This window comes from Gymnoscopelus microlampas, assembly GCF_963454915.1.
Source record: "Gymnoscopelus microlampas genome assembly, chromosome: 18".
NCBI classification, from domain to species: domain Eukaryota; kingdom Metazoa; phylum Chordata; class Actinopteri; order Myctophiformes; family Myctophidae; genus Gymnoscopelus; species Gymnoscopelus microlampas.
The window spans coordinates 20,019,002-20,031,976 of record NC_139955.1 but is presented as its reverse complement, the minus strand read 5'-3'; the positions used below and the strand labels follow the sequence as shown (position 1 = coordinate 20,031,976).

Below are 12,975 nucleotides of genomic sequence, written 5' to 3'. Positions count from 1 at the left end.
TTCATTTGATATACAGCTCTAAGAAGGGCTGACGCACCAGCACAGCACAGCACAGACCTACTAGTACCCATGGAATGAACATTGAAGTATTTGGCAAGGATTTGACAGGAAAAAGTCAGTGGGAAAAGTATTTTTGAGCCAGTCTAATCTCTCCATAAATCATAGATAATAAACAAATGCTAAGGGAAACAACAGCACTCCTCTAAGCTCACTACCACTGGACTGTTTAATTTTGATGTGCAGACATATATGTTTGGGTGAGGGAAGTTCGAAAATATCCACCATTATTCTTTTTTTAAAGTAAATTCAATGCATGGATTATTTGTCAAAGACGTGTTTTGAGCCGAGAAAGAGTGAAAATGTTCTCAGACCTTAAATTTTCCAAAAAAAATGTAATACTGTCTACGGCTGTTGGGTAAAAGTAAATTATAACGCATTTTGTAACTCTGATACCCTAAATGAAGAAGTAAAAAATGTAATAATAATAATAATAAATAAATAAATTAAATCAATAAATACAATTTTAAAGAACCATCTACTAGTTGCTCATTATGTTATGTTCTCTTTTTTGCATTTTTTAAATGTAAATAAGGCTCAAGTGGTTAAAAGTTGTTTTTCCCTTAAAAAAACAAAAACAAAACTATCTAACACAAAACGTAGCGAATCAGCCAAACTGCAGTGCTGTTGTGCTGGGTGTGTGAGTGAGTGTGTGTGTGTGTGAGTGTGTGTGTGCTTGATCTGAGCCCTGCAGCAGTGAGGAGTACTCTCTGTTCAAACTCACTGCAGCTTTCAGCTCCCTCCACAGCCACGCTACCTGATTGGCTGAGTACTGGCCATGATGTCATCACAGAACATTATAAGGGCTCTGACAAATAGCCTGGGAGACACATTAGAAGGAACACGGCTGAGCCGAGGGACTGGGTGACTGAGATCTAGAGAGGTGGAGGGGAAAGAGCCACACACAGTGAGAGAAGAGCAGAGAACAAACATGGGGGGCTGAGGACTTGTTGGAACTATACAGTATCCAAACCTTGGACAATTCTCATTTCTTTTATGGGAGGCCAGAAACAGGACAACTACCCGTGGAGGTTTGTGATTTTGTTTGTTTAATAACTTATTTTATTCTTTTAAGTTATGCTTTTTGACAAAGGATTTATTCAACTCAATTTGAAGTGTTGCCACAGTGAGCCCTTCTCTCCTTGTTTGTGTAATACAAATAAAAATAAATAAATGACATTATAAATTAATACAAATAATTCTAGAAGAAAATCTACATTTTAAATATCTTTTAATTTTACATAAGAGTATGGAAAATTGTATATTATATTTTTTAACTATATTCATATGTATTGAATACATTCACTTCAAAACATACTTCCTTCTGCAGTATTATCAATAATACTTAGTTATTAATATATAATTATTAGTATGTCCAATATAAGTGTGTGTGTGTGTGTGTGTGTGTGTGTGTGTGTGTGTGTGTGTGTGTGTGTGTGTGTGTGTGTGTGTGTGTGCGTGCCTGTGCGGGCGTGCTTGCGTGTGTGTGTGTGCCTGCGTGCAGCTTGCTTGTGCGCGTGTGTGTGTGTGGTATGCCATGCCATACGTGTGTGTGTGTGTGTGTGTGTGTGTGTGTGTGTGTGTGTGTGTGTGTGTGTGTGTGTGTGGTATGCCATGCACATAACTTTATCTATCTCTGGTCTCTTCAGATTATGGGAAGTCCAACCACCCCACTCAACGTGAGTGAAGTGATAAACGGGTCCTTGGTGGACCCAGCTGGAGATGGAGATAATGGTTACAGTGAGGCTGAGATGGTTCTTCTGGGCATGCTCATGTCTCTGCTGGTTCTGGGCATCGTGTTTGGCAACATCCTGGTCATCACAGCGATCGGTCGCTTCCAGCGTCTGCAGAACGTCACCAACTGTTTTGTCACGTCCTTGGCGTGCGCTGACCTGGTGATGGGCCTCATCGTGATCCCGTTCGGAGCGTGTTACATCCTGTTGGGCACCTGGCACTTTGGCAGCTTCTGGTGCGAGTTTTGGACTGCCACCGACGTACTGTGTGTCACGGCCAGCATTGAGACCCTGTGTGTCATTGCTCTGGACCGGTACTTGGCTATAACCTCCCCCTTCCGGTACCAGTCTCTGCTCACCAAGTGCAAGGCCCGCATCGTGGTCGTGCTGGTGTGGGTCATCGCAGCTCTGATCTCCTTCCTGCCCATCCACATGAAGTGGTGGATCTCGGACGACATCGAGGCAAAGCTCTGCATCGACAACATCAATTGCTGCGAATTCAACACCAACACGGCTTACGCCATCACGTCCTCTATCATCTCCTTCTACATCCCTCTGGTCATCATGGTGTTTGTTTACAGCCGCGTGTTCCAGGAGGCCAAGCGTCAGCTACGCAAGATCGACCAGAGCGAGAGACGTTTCCGTCCCGACCCAGGGTCTTCGGAGGCCAGTGACGGGCGCAGCGCCAAGAAGACCAAGTTCTGCTTGCGGGAGCACAAGGCCCTGAAGACCCTGGGCATCATCATGGGCATCTTCACGCTATGCTGGCTGCCCTTCTTCCTGCTCAACGTGGTGGTGGCCATATGGAAGGTGGACAATATTAACCTTACCTTCAGGATACTCAACTGGATAGGCTATGCCAACTCTGCCTTCAACCCGCTCATCTACTGCCGAAGTCCCGAGTTCAGACATGCCTTCAAGGAGATCTTGTGCCTGAAGAGGAACCGCTTCCCAAGACTGGGACCCTCTAATGGATTTGTCTCAGGTGGGCACAGCTGGCAGAGCGAACCCCAGGGGAGGAGCAAAGGCAGCTCTGAAGACAGTGATGCTAATGAGGGGCTCTGTGAGTCTGTGGACAAAACAACAGACCCTAATGGGAACAGCAAAGGCCTAACAACTGTACTTTAACCTCTCAGAGGCCTTTGATGAAATCAGAGGCCTTTGATGAAAGGACAACACAGAGATGTTTACGCTGCCATTGGCACTTTCCAGTTGACCGATGAAGGTCTGATTGACTGACAGGGACCTCAGGACACCCATCTGTGGGTTCATGTATTGTTAGGCTGAGGAACAAGAGAAGACCTTTGTTTCAACTCCAAACGGATTAATATTGTAGGTAGATCACATTTTCCTTTTATTACTTTTATTTACAGTGATTGTGTTGATTTTTCCATCTACCTCACTTACCTTTTCTTCAATATGTATTACTTAATTGTTCATCTAAGTTATTTCACATTGACTCACTGTCCATCCAGTAGATTAGCGATTTATTCACATCAATTAGCCTGTTATGTAATTGCTAATGAGCAAGCTCAAATGGAATCTGTGGACATTTTGTTTTCTAGTGTGATATCATGGCTGGGAAAACCTGTGGAAAATCTGAATTGTGTGGATTTGTGTTGTGCCTCACAGTGACCTACCACGATAAATCATATTCCTTTAGAAGGCATATGAATTATAAAAAATGTCCACTTTACAGCAGAACATGGGAGGGAATTAGGGTGGTATCAAAGCCGTGGTGTCTTTGCGTGAGTACAAATAGTACAGTACATTCCAGTTTAGTTTCACTCAGATTTTCCTTCACCTTACAGTGGATTTTGGAGGCTGTGTTTGACGAGCAGTAGCAGATGTGGTGCAACCTGTCTCTCTGTGCTCGGTGCCAAGGCTTCATGCCTGAAACACTCCAGCAATGCTCTGCCCGGGGCAACGCTCGCCGCTGTAATGTTTCCCAGGCGCTCGCAGCACCGTTCAGACTGCTCACAGAGTGCACATGAGATTATGTTGATCTGCACCTCAGCGCAGAGAGCCAGGGAACAACAATCTGCAGCTCGTCTGATTAAAGTTACCGTTTCCTGTATCAGAAGGCCTTGGGTGAGATATTGATCTGTTCTAGTCAGTGTGGTTTAGCGTAGTGACCCCCTGACCTGGGTAATGTTCTCTCTTCAGCTTGACATTTCCCCCAGCCATTCAGTCCACTGTTAACACAGTAACGTAGGAAAATAATATACCATTGAAATGACAGCTGCATAGTTAATATAAAACGTGGGTACCTTAAGTGATTCACAGACACACAAACCACTGTAATTTTGCACCTTTTCTACATTGCCTTTAGGGAACTGTAAAAAAAAAAAAAAAAGGAAACATCTCTCCCCTGTACTGTGAGGTCAGTAATTACCGCTTGTCACACAAGTGCCTGTTTGTTGATGAGATGATGCATGGGGCTGTTGCTGTGCTAAAGCTTGCCCAGTGTTTACCGAAACCGGAGGAGCCATTTCCTTAAGTCACAGCACCCGGCGGGTACACAATAATAAACTTAAGATAGAAATATATAAACCTGTGTAGTCAAGCGATCAGAAGGGGTCAGTCGGTTGGCTCTGACCGGTGGGGTCTTCACCGCTGCTCCCTGACATTTCCCAGAGTTTTGCTTCGACGTAAACGGATGTCTGGGTCTTTAGGAAATCAACTGTAAATCTGGATCGGTCACCAAATGTCCCACTGAGCCATGTGATCTGTGCTTCTGCTGTTCCAGTTGTCACCGTCAATTCCTGCTTTTTCCTTTCCTGTGTGCCATCTGCCTTCTCTCTCTCTCTCTCTCTCTCTCTCTCTCTCTCTCTCTCTCTCTCTCTCTCTCTCTGTCTCTCTCTCTCTCTCTTTCTCTCTCTCTCTCTTTGTCTTTCTCTCTCTATTTTAAATTAAATTCAAAGGGACCTTGTTGGCATGAGAAACTGTTGTTTACATTGCCAAAACAAGTAATTAGAAATTAGATATGTTTGTAGGCTACAATTAAAGATATACTGTAGGCCTACTACAGCTATTAGTACTACTACTACTATCTCTATATCTCTGTCTCTCTTTCTCTCTCTTTCTCCTACTCTCTCTCTCTCTCTCTCTCTCTCTCTCTCTCTCTCTCTCTCTCTCTCTCTCTCTCTTGTGTACGTACGCTTTGTCTCTCTGTCTCTCACTCTCTGTCACTCCCTTTAGCTTTGCACTCCCCAGGAAATGCCCTGGTCCAGCTGAGCCCAGCCCAATAAACATGAATAAATCCATTATCTCCACTGTTTAGCTCAAGTATCGGATTACTCCCATCCCCACCCAAAAGCAGGGCCAAGAATCATTAGATAACAAATTGCACCATCTCCAGTTTGGAGGTGGTGATGAGCAGGCCAACGTAAGGTGGCATTTTCTTTCCGCCTGTCTTTAGACCATGGTATCTCATTGGAGTGAAGGGTCAAAAGCAAAATATACCAGAGGATTCAATACTCAATTATAGGCCTGTTTTTGGAGAATACTCTGCTGCGCTTACAGTCTGTGGCTTGAGAAGTTTCTACAGACAACCCCATTCCCCCAGTGAGTCTTGTGATATCCAGTATGTTCAGATCAAAGTAGCAGCTTGCTAAATGTAGCCACTCAGTGAGAGTGGGAGTGTGTGTGTGTGTGTGTGTGTGTGTGTGTGTGTGTGTGTGTGTGTGTGTGTGTGTGTGTGTGTGTGTGTGTGTGTGTGTGTGTGTGTGTGTGTGTGTGCGTGTGTGTGTGTGTGTGTGTGTGTGTGCGACTGTGCGTGTGTGTATGTGTGCGTGTATGGGGGGGAGTCAGGGGGTTTCTCTGCCAGTCTAAATCTGTTTGTGACCTGTGTTGCCATGTGATATTTTGCCTCTGGAGTGACATCAACTGAACCTGTTAAAACTGTGAACTTTGTTCCTTTTGAAGGAATCTTTCCGTACTGTATCCTGAGCTTTTGAGAGCTGTTGTCAGTGACCCTGCGTGGTGGACGCAAACATTGTGTCATCACATATTGACGTCAATATGTGCTGTACAAAGAAAAACAAGCTTCACAGAATGTTCCTATGTTGTTTTGATGTTTTTGTTTTTTTGTTTTCGGATTAACGGTGACACAAACGATCAGTTTAATCGAGCGTACAACTGTTCCAAGTATTCTTTCAGCCGTTTCACTGTGCACACAACGCAAAACAAAGATTGTACAAAGCTCTATGGTTGGCCATAATAACTGCTTGTCTCAAACCACTGCTCAGAATAAGAAAAAGAAAGCATCAGGTTTTTTGTTTGTTTTTTAATTGCCATTATCAGCCGCAGTTAATCAGTATTGATGTACGTGTGTACAGTCTTCTGTGGTGATGTTTTGGGGTTCTTCTTCCACTTAATTTGTGGAGTTGGTTATGCTGCTCCCTCCTGGCTGTGGCGTCTTCTTGCAACCTGTGTCGGTGTATTTTACGCTTAATGTTTGATCAATAAGGCATATACATTGGGGTGGAGTTTGTTGTCACCTTGCCATGCTGGAGGACACAATGCAATTACTGTATGTGCAATTATTCTTGACTAACTCGCTGACACTGCAACATTCCAAACATACAGCGCTGAGCGAAACAAACTCATCGCTGTCCAGTGGAGACCTTGTACAGCATGTCCAAAACTGTTACTTTTCAGGAAATGGTAAAAAATAACCTGTATTTCAATGGATCGTAGTTATTATTTAGTCACAAGCTCTGGTGAAAAGCTACTTTTCATTGGTAAAATATTTATAAAACCCACAGACACACTTAACCACGTTAACTTTTACTTAAAAAAATATTCTGAAATAGTGAAAATAGCAGATCTATAAGCTTGCATTGTTGCAAGCTTATAGATCGGTTATTTCCTCTACTTTTGCGTGACACTATTGTACAACAAAGTAGGGCATTCATTTACGGGGAAAAAAACACAAAAGGTTTAAATCTGGAGATACAAGGTTTCTGCCCGACAGCAATGAACTGCTCCCCGCTGTGCACAATCATGCACACAGTATATACACACACTATACTGTGCACAACCACTCTCAACTCATTGCTGCTTACTCACACGCTGAAAATAGCTGATCTACAAGCTCACAACGCATCACATCACAACGAGTTGTGAGCTTGTAGATCGACTATTTTCGGTATGAATCATGCTACACTTTTATATCTCACACCTTGACATCTATGAAATAACCAATTCCATTTAATTTAAGATGTGTCACATACAGGCCCCATATAACTAGACATTCGGCCATATCCCATACTTTACAACTGTGGTACTCAATCACCTGCAACGAAGGACCAATAAGGTTCTCATTCCAAAACAAATAGTACATCAGGTGAATTTGCTAATTCAATAAGTGCAACTAAATTGAGATTTAGCTGGTTAGGAGTTTGAATGAAACTAAACTCACTCGTAATGCCACAGTACCTTGATAAAACATAGAGTACACATACACGTACGGGATCCAACAAACAGGAATATGTGGTGGAGCGTGGATCATTGATGATCACAGTGAAATGATCTGATATTAATCATGGAGGAATCGATTTTATGAGGCTCATAACCTGCCGCGAATACTGAATAATTGCACGTTATTCCTTTGAACAATACTGTACATTCATTCTGCATTGCCAGTCCTCCCTCCTAGCGTAGGAAACAGATCATCGTCATTGTATTTATGAATTAGCACTTAAAGCTGTAGTTTAATTTGACTCTTTTTCCACTTTTTAAGCCTGTTTAGTCAAAGATCAATGAACAATGTTGGCTGTCATTAGGTACCAGCAGTGAGTCACTCACTCGTGCTAATTTTCAACATAATGTCTAAACAGTTGTGTCCTGTTGATCTGATGAAATTTTTTCTTTTTCATATTGTGTAAAGCACTTTGTAAACTCTTTTTTAGAAAACTGTTACACGAATAAATGTTTTATTTATTATTATTATTGTTGTTATTATTATTATTTACACACAGCCTACAGCAGGGTTCAGGGTTGCCAGGTCCACAGTTTTCAGGTTGGAGGTGGGACTTGGCAACCCTGGCCTACAGTAATATCATTTCGTGCCATGCCTTTTTAGGAAGTCCATTTGCCTGCTTACAGTTATTGGCAATGATAGATGGATGAATTCCCAGCCCGCATATTGCTGGAGGTTGACAACTAATCATGAACTCATGTATGGCTACACAAATCAATGTGAATTTTTAAGAAGAAAGTGAAATGCATCTTCAGTGATAAAAAAAGAAAGAAATCGATCTTTTGTGAACTTTGTGCTTTGTGGCCGGGGTGATGTTTAGATCAGTTAAATGTTTACTACGAATTTATTTTTTTTAGCTACTATCGCACAATTTTTTGTCACTGTTTTGTTGAGCTATTGAAACATGTTTCCAATGTGCGTGGAGTCCTGTGGTATTTATATAAAATGCAAGTGTGCTATGCCATTTGTATTAAGACAATAAATGTTCTACTTGTCGCATGTAATGCTACCACTGACGTGTCCTCATTGTTCATTACATACCAGATGGCACAATGAACTAGTCTGTCTAGTTGTCAGACCATTATTAGTATGTAGTGTAAGCATGTGTAATGAGTCTGACATTTGTGAAATTTGCCCGCGATGTCAATCATCACGCATGCACACACACAAAAGAAAACACGATATGTTGGTATGAAGTTTGAAAAGCAAGTCTCTTAGTGTCATATTCACAGGAGCGTAGCTACTGTATACACCCTGACTGCGCAATAAACCAAAAAGTAATAACTACTGTGCAGGCCATGCCCTGCTCACTCAGACAGTTTGTTTTCACAGAGGTCCCCAAAGTGTCTTTCACATTATGTGAGCCCATTGCTTTCCCAGGGAGCACCCCCTCCTTTCTTAGCAGGGGGCAATTTGTATTTACAGTGTACAGTATATGGTATTAACATATAGAACATGCAATATACAAAGAAAACAACTATAACCATTATGACCCTGTGTGCAATAAAAAAGCCATCCCTAAAGAATAGGGAAAATTGCGTCTGGACTCTGGGTGCAGCTGGCATGCTCACTGATTGGTGGTTATCTATATTCCATTTATGTTGAGAGTTAAAGAGTGAGGAATGTTACAAAACTATTTCCTATCTTGGAAAAAAAGGCTGTGTGTGACAAGTCTGCCTGGTTTTCTGAGGGACGGAACAGCTTGTTCTTGTCCAGAAAGCAATCTTGAAATACGTAATGCAGCATACAAAGGACACATCCAGAAGATCCCACGGCATATTAAAAAAAAAAAAATCTCCTGATGCTTTGGCTATCAGACAGAGTGAGGGACGTGTATGTCTTTCCAGCGCATAAAATGTCCATCTGAAAAATGAAGATTAACCCATTCAATCCGGAAACGCATCTCTGTCATTTTAGATTTGAGCTACTGTATAACCAATATTTTATACTTTGGGCAATTCAAAAATAGCAGATATACAAGCTCATAGCGTGGCACTGAGTGCCACGCTATGAGCTTGTATCTTCAACCATTTTTTAACTCAAATCTTTGCTTGGAGGTCCCTGGAACAATGTTCACTTAAACAAATATATATATTCAAAGATTTGCAAAAATGTTCAAGATTTAACAAAAATAGTAGATGTACAAGCTCATAACACAGTGCCGTGGTATGAGCTTGTAGATGTGCTATTTTTTAATAGACAAAGTATAAAATAATTGTTAAAGTGGTTCAAATCTAAAATGACAGATGCTTTACCGGTCTTAATGGGTTAAATGAAGGCAACCTGAAACTGAAACAACAGCAATCGCGGCTGAGAATACAAATTTACACGTTAGTCTAACTGACATACTGCAAGAGGCAACCACTCAGGTTGACATATGACTTGCTGAGTTAGGAAGTAGAAAAACTAGCATGCTATCATTTGTCAGGGTTCTGTGTTCCCTCCTGGCCAGTATCAAACACCTTGCTAAAAAGGAAATGAAAGCACATCAAACAGGACATGCGGCTTGAACATGAAATAATATGACAAAATGATAAATTCAATTCAATTCAAGTTCATTGTCATTATTTTCCTTGCAGGTGCAGTAATGCAAAAAGCAATAATGAAATGTGCCCCCGGGGCTGTGGTGTAATACATATAAAAAGTTAATTAAAACAAAGTAACAAAAAGAGATAATACATCAAGTGCAGCAAAGTGCAGCTAAGGAAGTTTAGAAGGGTCAAAGGATCACACTGTTAAAGTCCCTCACACGCCAAAACTAGTATGACAAAGTATAAATCCGACTTTACTCTCACCTGCTGGGACAATTGTTTTAACAGAGGAGTTCAGAACCATAGCATATCCCAGTTCCACTGAAGTGTCTCAGACAAACAGCATTCCTGCGATGGTACACAGTGTGAAACATGACTTACGTGACTTAAACCCTTTTGCTCTTTGGGGGGAGCATAGGTCATTCATGAATTTACAGTGTGAAACATACTGTACCATAAATCTGACAACGGATGTCAAAACTCATTCCGCGATGCATACCAGCTGAAGAAACAAATCTTGATGAACAATATACCTCTTTCATGCAAAGTGTATTTTGAGAGGATAAAATAATGTTGGTTCCTGCTAAATATGAGACATGTAGGCCCCGTGGGCAGATGAATAGCATGCTTTGTTAAACATAGATCATACAGTATTTACAGTAGTAGAACTTGCTGCATTGTTTGAATGTTTTCATCAGCGGCCATGGACAGAATGCATCAGCAAGTGTTTCACAGCACTGAGAACATAGAAACAAAATGTAAATGTATTGTAAACGTACTATGTAAGTGTGTGTGTGTGTGTGTGTGTGTGTGTGTGTGTGTGTGTGTGTGTGTGTGTGTGTGTGTGTGTGTGTGTGTGTGTGTGTGTGTGTGTGTGTGTGTGTGTGTGTGTGTGTGGTCCTTTGGCTTTAACTATATTTTATACTTTGACTATTCAAAAATAGCAGATATACAAGCTCATAGTGCATGTGGTGGCAAACAATCATATAAGAATCATTGTGGTATTGATACATTTTATGTACTGGTCAATTCTAAGTTGGGTAGCTTGGCACTCTCCAGGGGGGTTGAGAACAGCACCTGTGCTTCCCTGATTGGGAGGACACAGCAGCTGATCCACGCCACCTACTGTATTTACAAATGTCGACTGCACGTGTGAGTTAGCTAAACAAACCCATGTAAGGATTGAACCAGCTGTTCTTGTGTGACTCTGAATAGGGTATAAAGGGCTGTGACATTTGTATGGAAGGGGGTTGGCTGAGACGACATGCAGGGCAATCTGGGAACCCATCTGCAATTCGTTTGAATTTGAGCTGAATCTGTCTTGACCTGTAATGAAGTCTAAAATAAAGAATATAATGTAGATTGATTCCTGACATGCGGTCCTGCGTTCTTCCTGGTCTCTGAAAAGGTCTTAGTAACATTGAAAACCATTATATGAGTTTGCAGATCTGCTATTTTTCAATAATCTGGGGTCCGCAGCCAAATGCATATCATTTTGGTGGTCCTTGACATGAAAAAGTTTGAGAACCACTGCTGTACACCTCAACAAAGGTACAATATGATCTGCTGAGTTGGAATTAAGATGTTTTAGGCTGTCATTTCTCACAGGCTTTCTATTGCCTCCCCATTTTTCTCCCTACCTCCCTACCTCCCTCTCTGTGATTTCTGTCCATGCATTGTGAGAATTCCTTCGTTCATTTTTGATCATTCACGCGCGTTAATCCCCGTAATCCTGCTCCGACACACTGTGAAGATTAATGGGCCGTTTATTTATAATTGAATTGCGGCTTCCGATTACAGAGATCAACGCGCTGTGATGGCCTCTGCAAACACCTCTGTGTCCGGTCAGCAGGCTGCTGCTGAAACAAAGTCTAAAAAGCTCTTCATCAGTCCATTAGCCATGCCTCCCTCCTCCTCCAATTGAATTGGCAGCATGTAATGCTCTGTGGGCTCAGAGAGGCTTCTCTGCCCTGAGTGGATCCATTTTTGCACACAAAACTGTCACGTAGCAATTCAAACTTCTTGTCAATCACCCCTTGTCTTTGGGAAGGGGTGTGTGTGTGGGTGCGTTGGGGCTTAGAGGCGCTTTGAGTGAAAAGCTTAACCCATTCAATCCGGGGACTCATTTACAAATGTCTTCTAATCCTAAACGTTTTCTGAAAAACGTACATTGCTATCAAATCAAATCAAATCAAATCAAACTTTATTTATAAAGCACATTTAAAACAACAGAAGCTGACCAAAGTGCTGTACATGGTTGAGACAAACAAAGCAACAACGCATCAATAAGCGCCCATTGGCGCACAGACAAATACAGTGCATTATTAGGACACAATAGCAGCAGATCAAGGGCAATTAAAAGCCAAAGAGAATAGCTATGAAATGCTATGATATCAGTGGTGCTCAAACTTTATCATAATTGTCAAGGACCTCCCAAAATGAAATGTATTTGGCCGCCGACCTCCATCTCATAAACATTTTGCTCCCGGGACCCCCCAAGAAGCAAAGATTTTAGTTACAATCGTTGGCTTTAAAAAACATATATTCAAAGATTTGCACACATTTTCAAGATTTTTCAAAAAATAGCAGATCTACAAGCTCATAGCACTCGCTATGAGCTTGTATATTTGAATGGCCAAAGTATAAAATAATAATGGTTAAAATATAAAATGACAGATGCTTTCTCAGGCTTAATGGGTTAAAAAAAAAGCTACAAAACATCATGTGCTCTGTCGACGGCTGCACTCAAATGGAGACAGAAGGACTCCGGGAAAACACACAAGGGGAAAAACTGCCTCTTCACCAGCTGAAAAGTGTCAGCTGCGGTCTCTAATGCCTGGTTATCTCTCTTAAGAATTAAGGGACTCAGCGGATAAGATAAGAGCAATTTACAGGGAGGCAGTTATTTTTGCATACTGGCTCAGCATGTCTTATATAGTCACTGCTGGAAGCAAATGAAAACAGTATGGAGGGAGACATTTAGAAAAATAAATGAATACATTTCCGTTGCTGGCATGCCAGCACTGTATTCTCAGACATGTTAGTCATAGCAGCGACATGCATGCAGGGTGTGAGTGAGTGTGTGAATAACTTTATCACTGCACTGTAGTGATAGAGCAATAAGTCCCCTGGCACCCTAGTGATCGCTGAGAACGAGGCACCACGGTGT

General features: G+C 41.8%; 1 protein-coding gene across 1 annotated transcript; it reads left to right on the top strand.

Annotated features, from left to right (window-relative positions):
* The first annotated feature begins 922 nt into the window (after positions 1 to 922).
* On the top strand, positions 923 to 8,267 carry adrb2a (adrenoceptor beta 2, surface a). Its single transcript, XM_084042018.1, has 2 exons — positions 923 to 1,088; positions 1,707 to 8,267. Exon 2 carries the CDS (start codon positions 1,710 to 1,712, stop codon positions 2,916 to 2,918), a length of 1,209 nt encoding a protein of 402 aa, XP_083898144.1. The 5' UTR covers positions 923 to 1,088; positions 1,707 to 1,709; the 3' UTR covers positions 2,919 to 8,267.
* The last annotated feature ends 4,708 nt before the right edge of the window (positions 8,268 to 12,975 follow it).

What these genes read in the sequence shown, in the direction of transcription:
- adrb2a (XM_084042018.1), top strand. Translation starts at nt 1,710, where the DNA reads ATGGGAAGTCCAACCACCCCACTCAACGTGAGTGAAGTGATAAACGGG.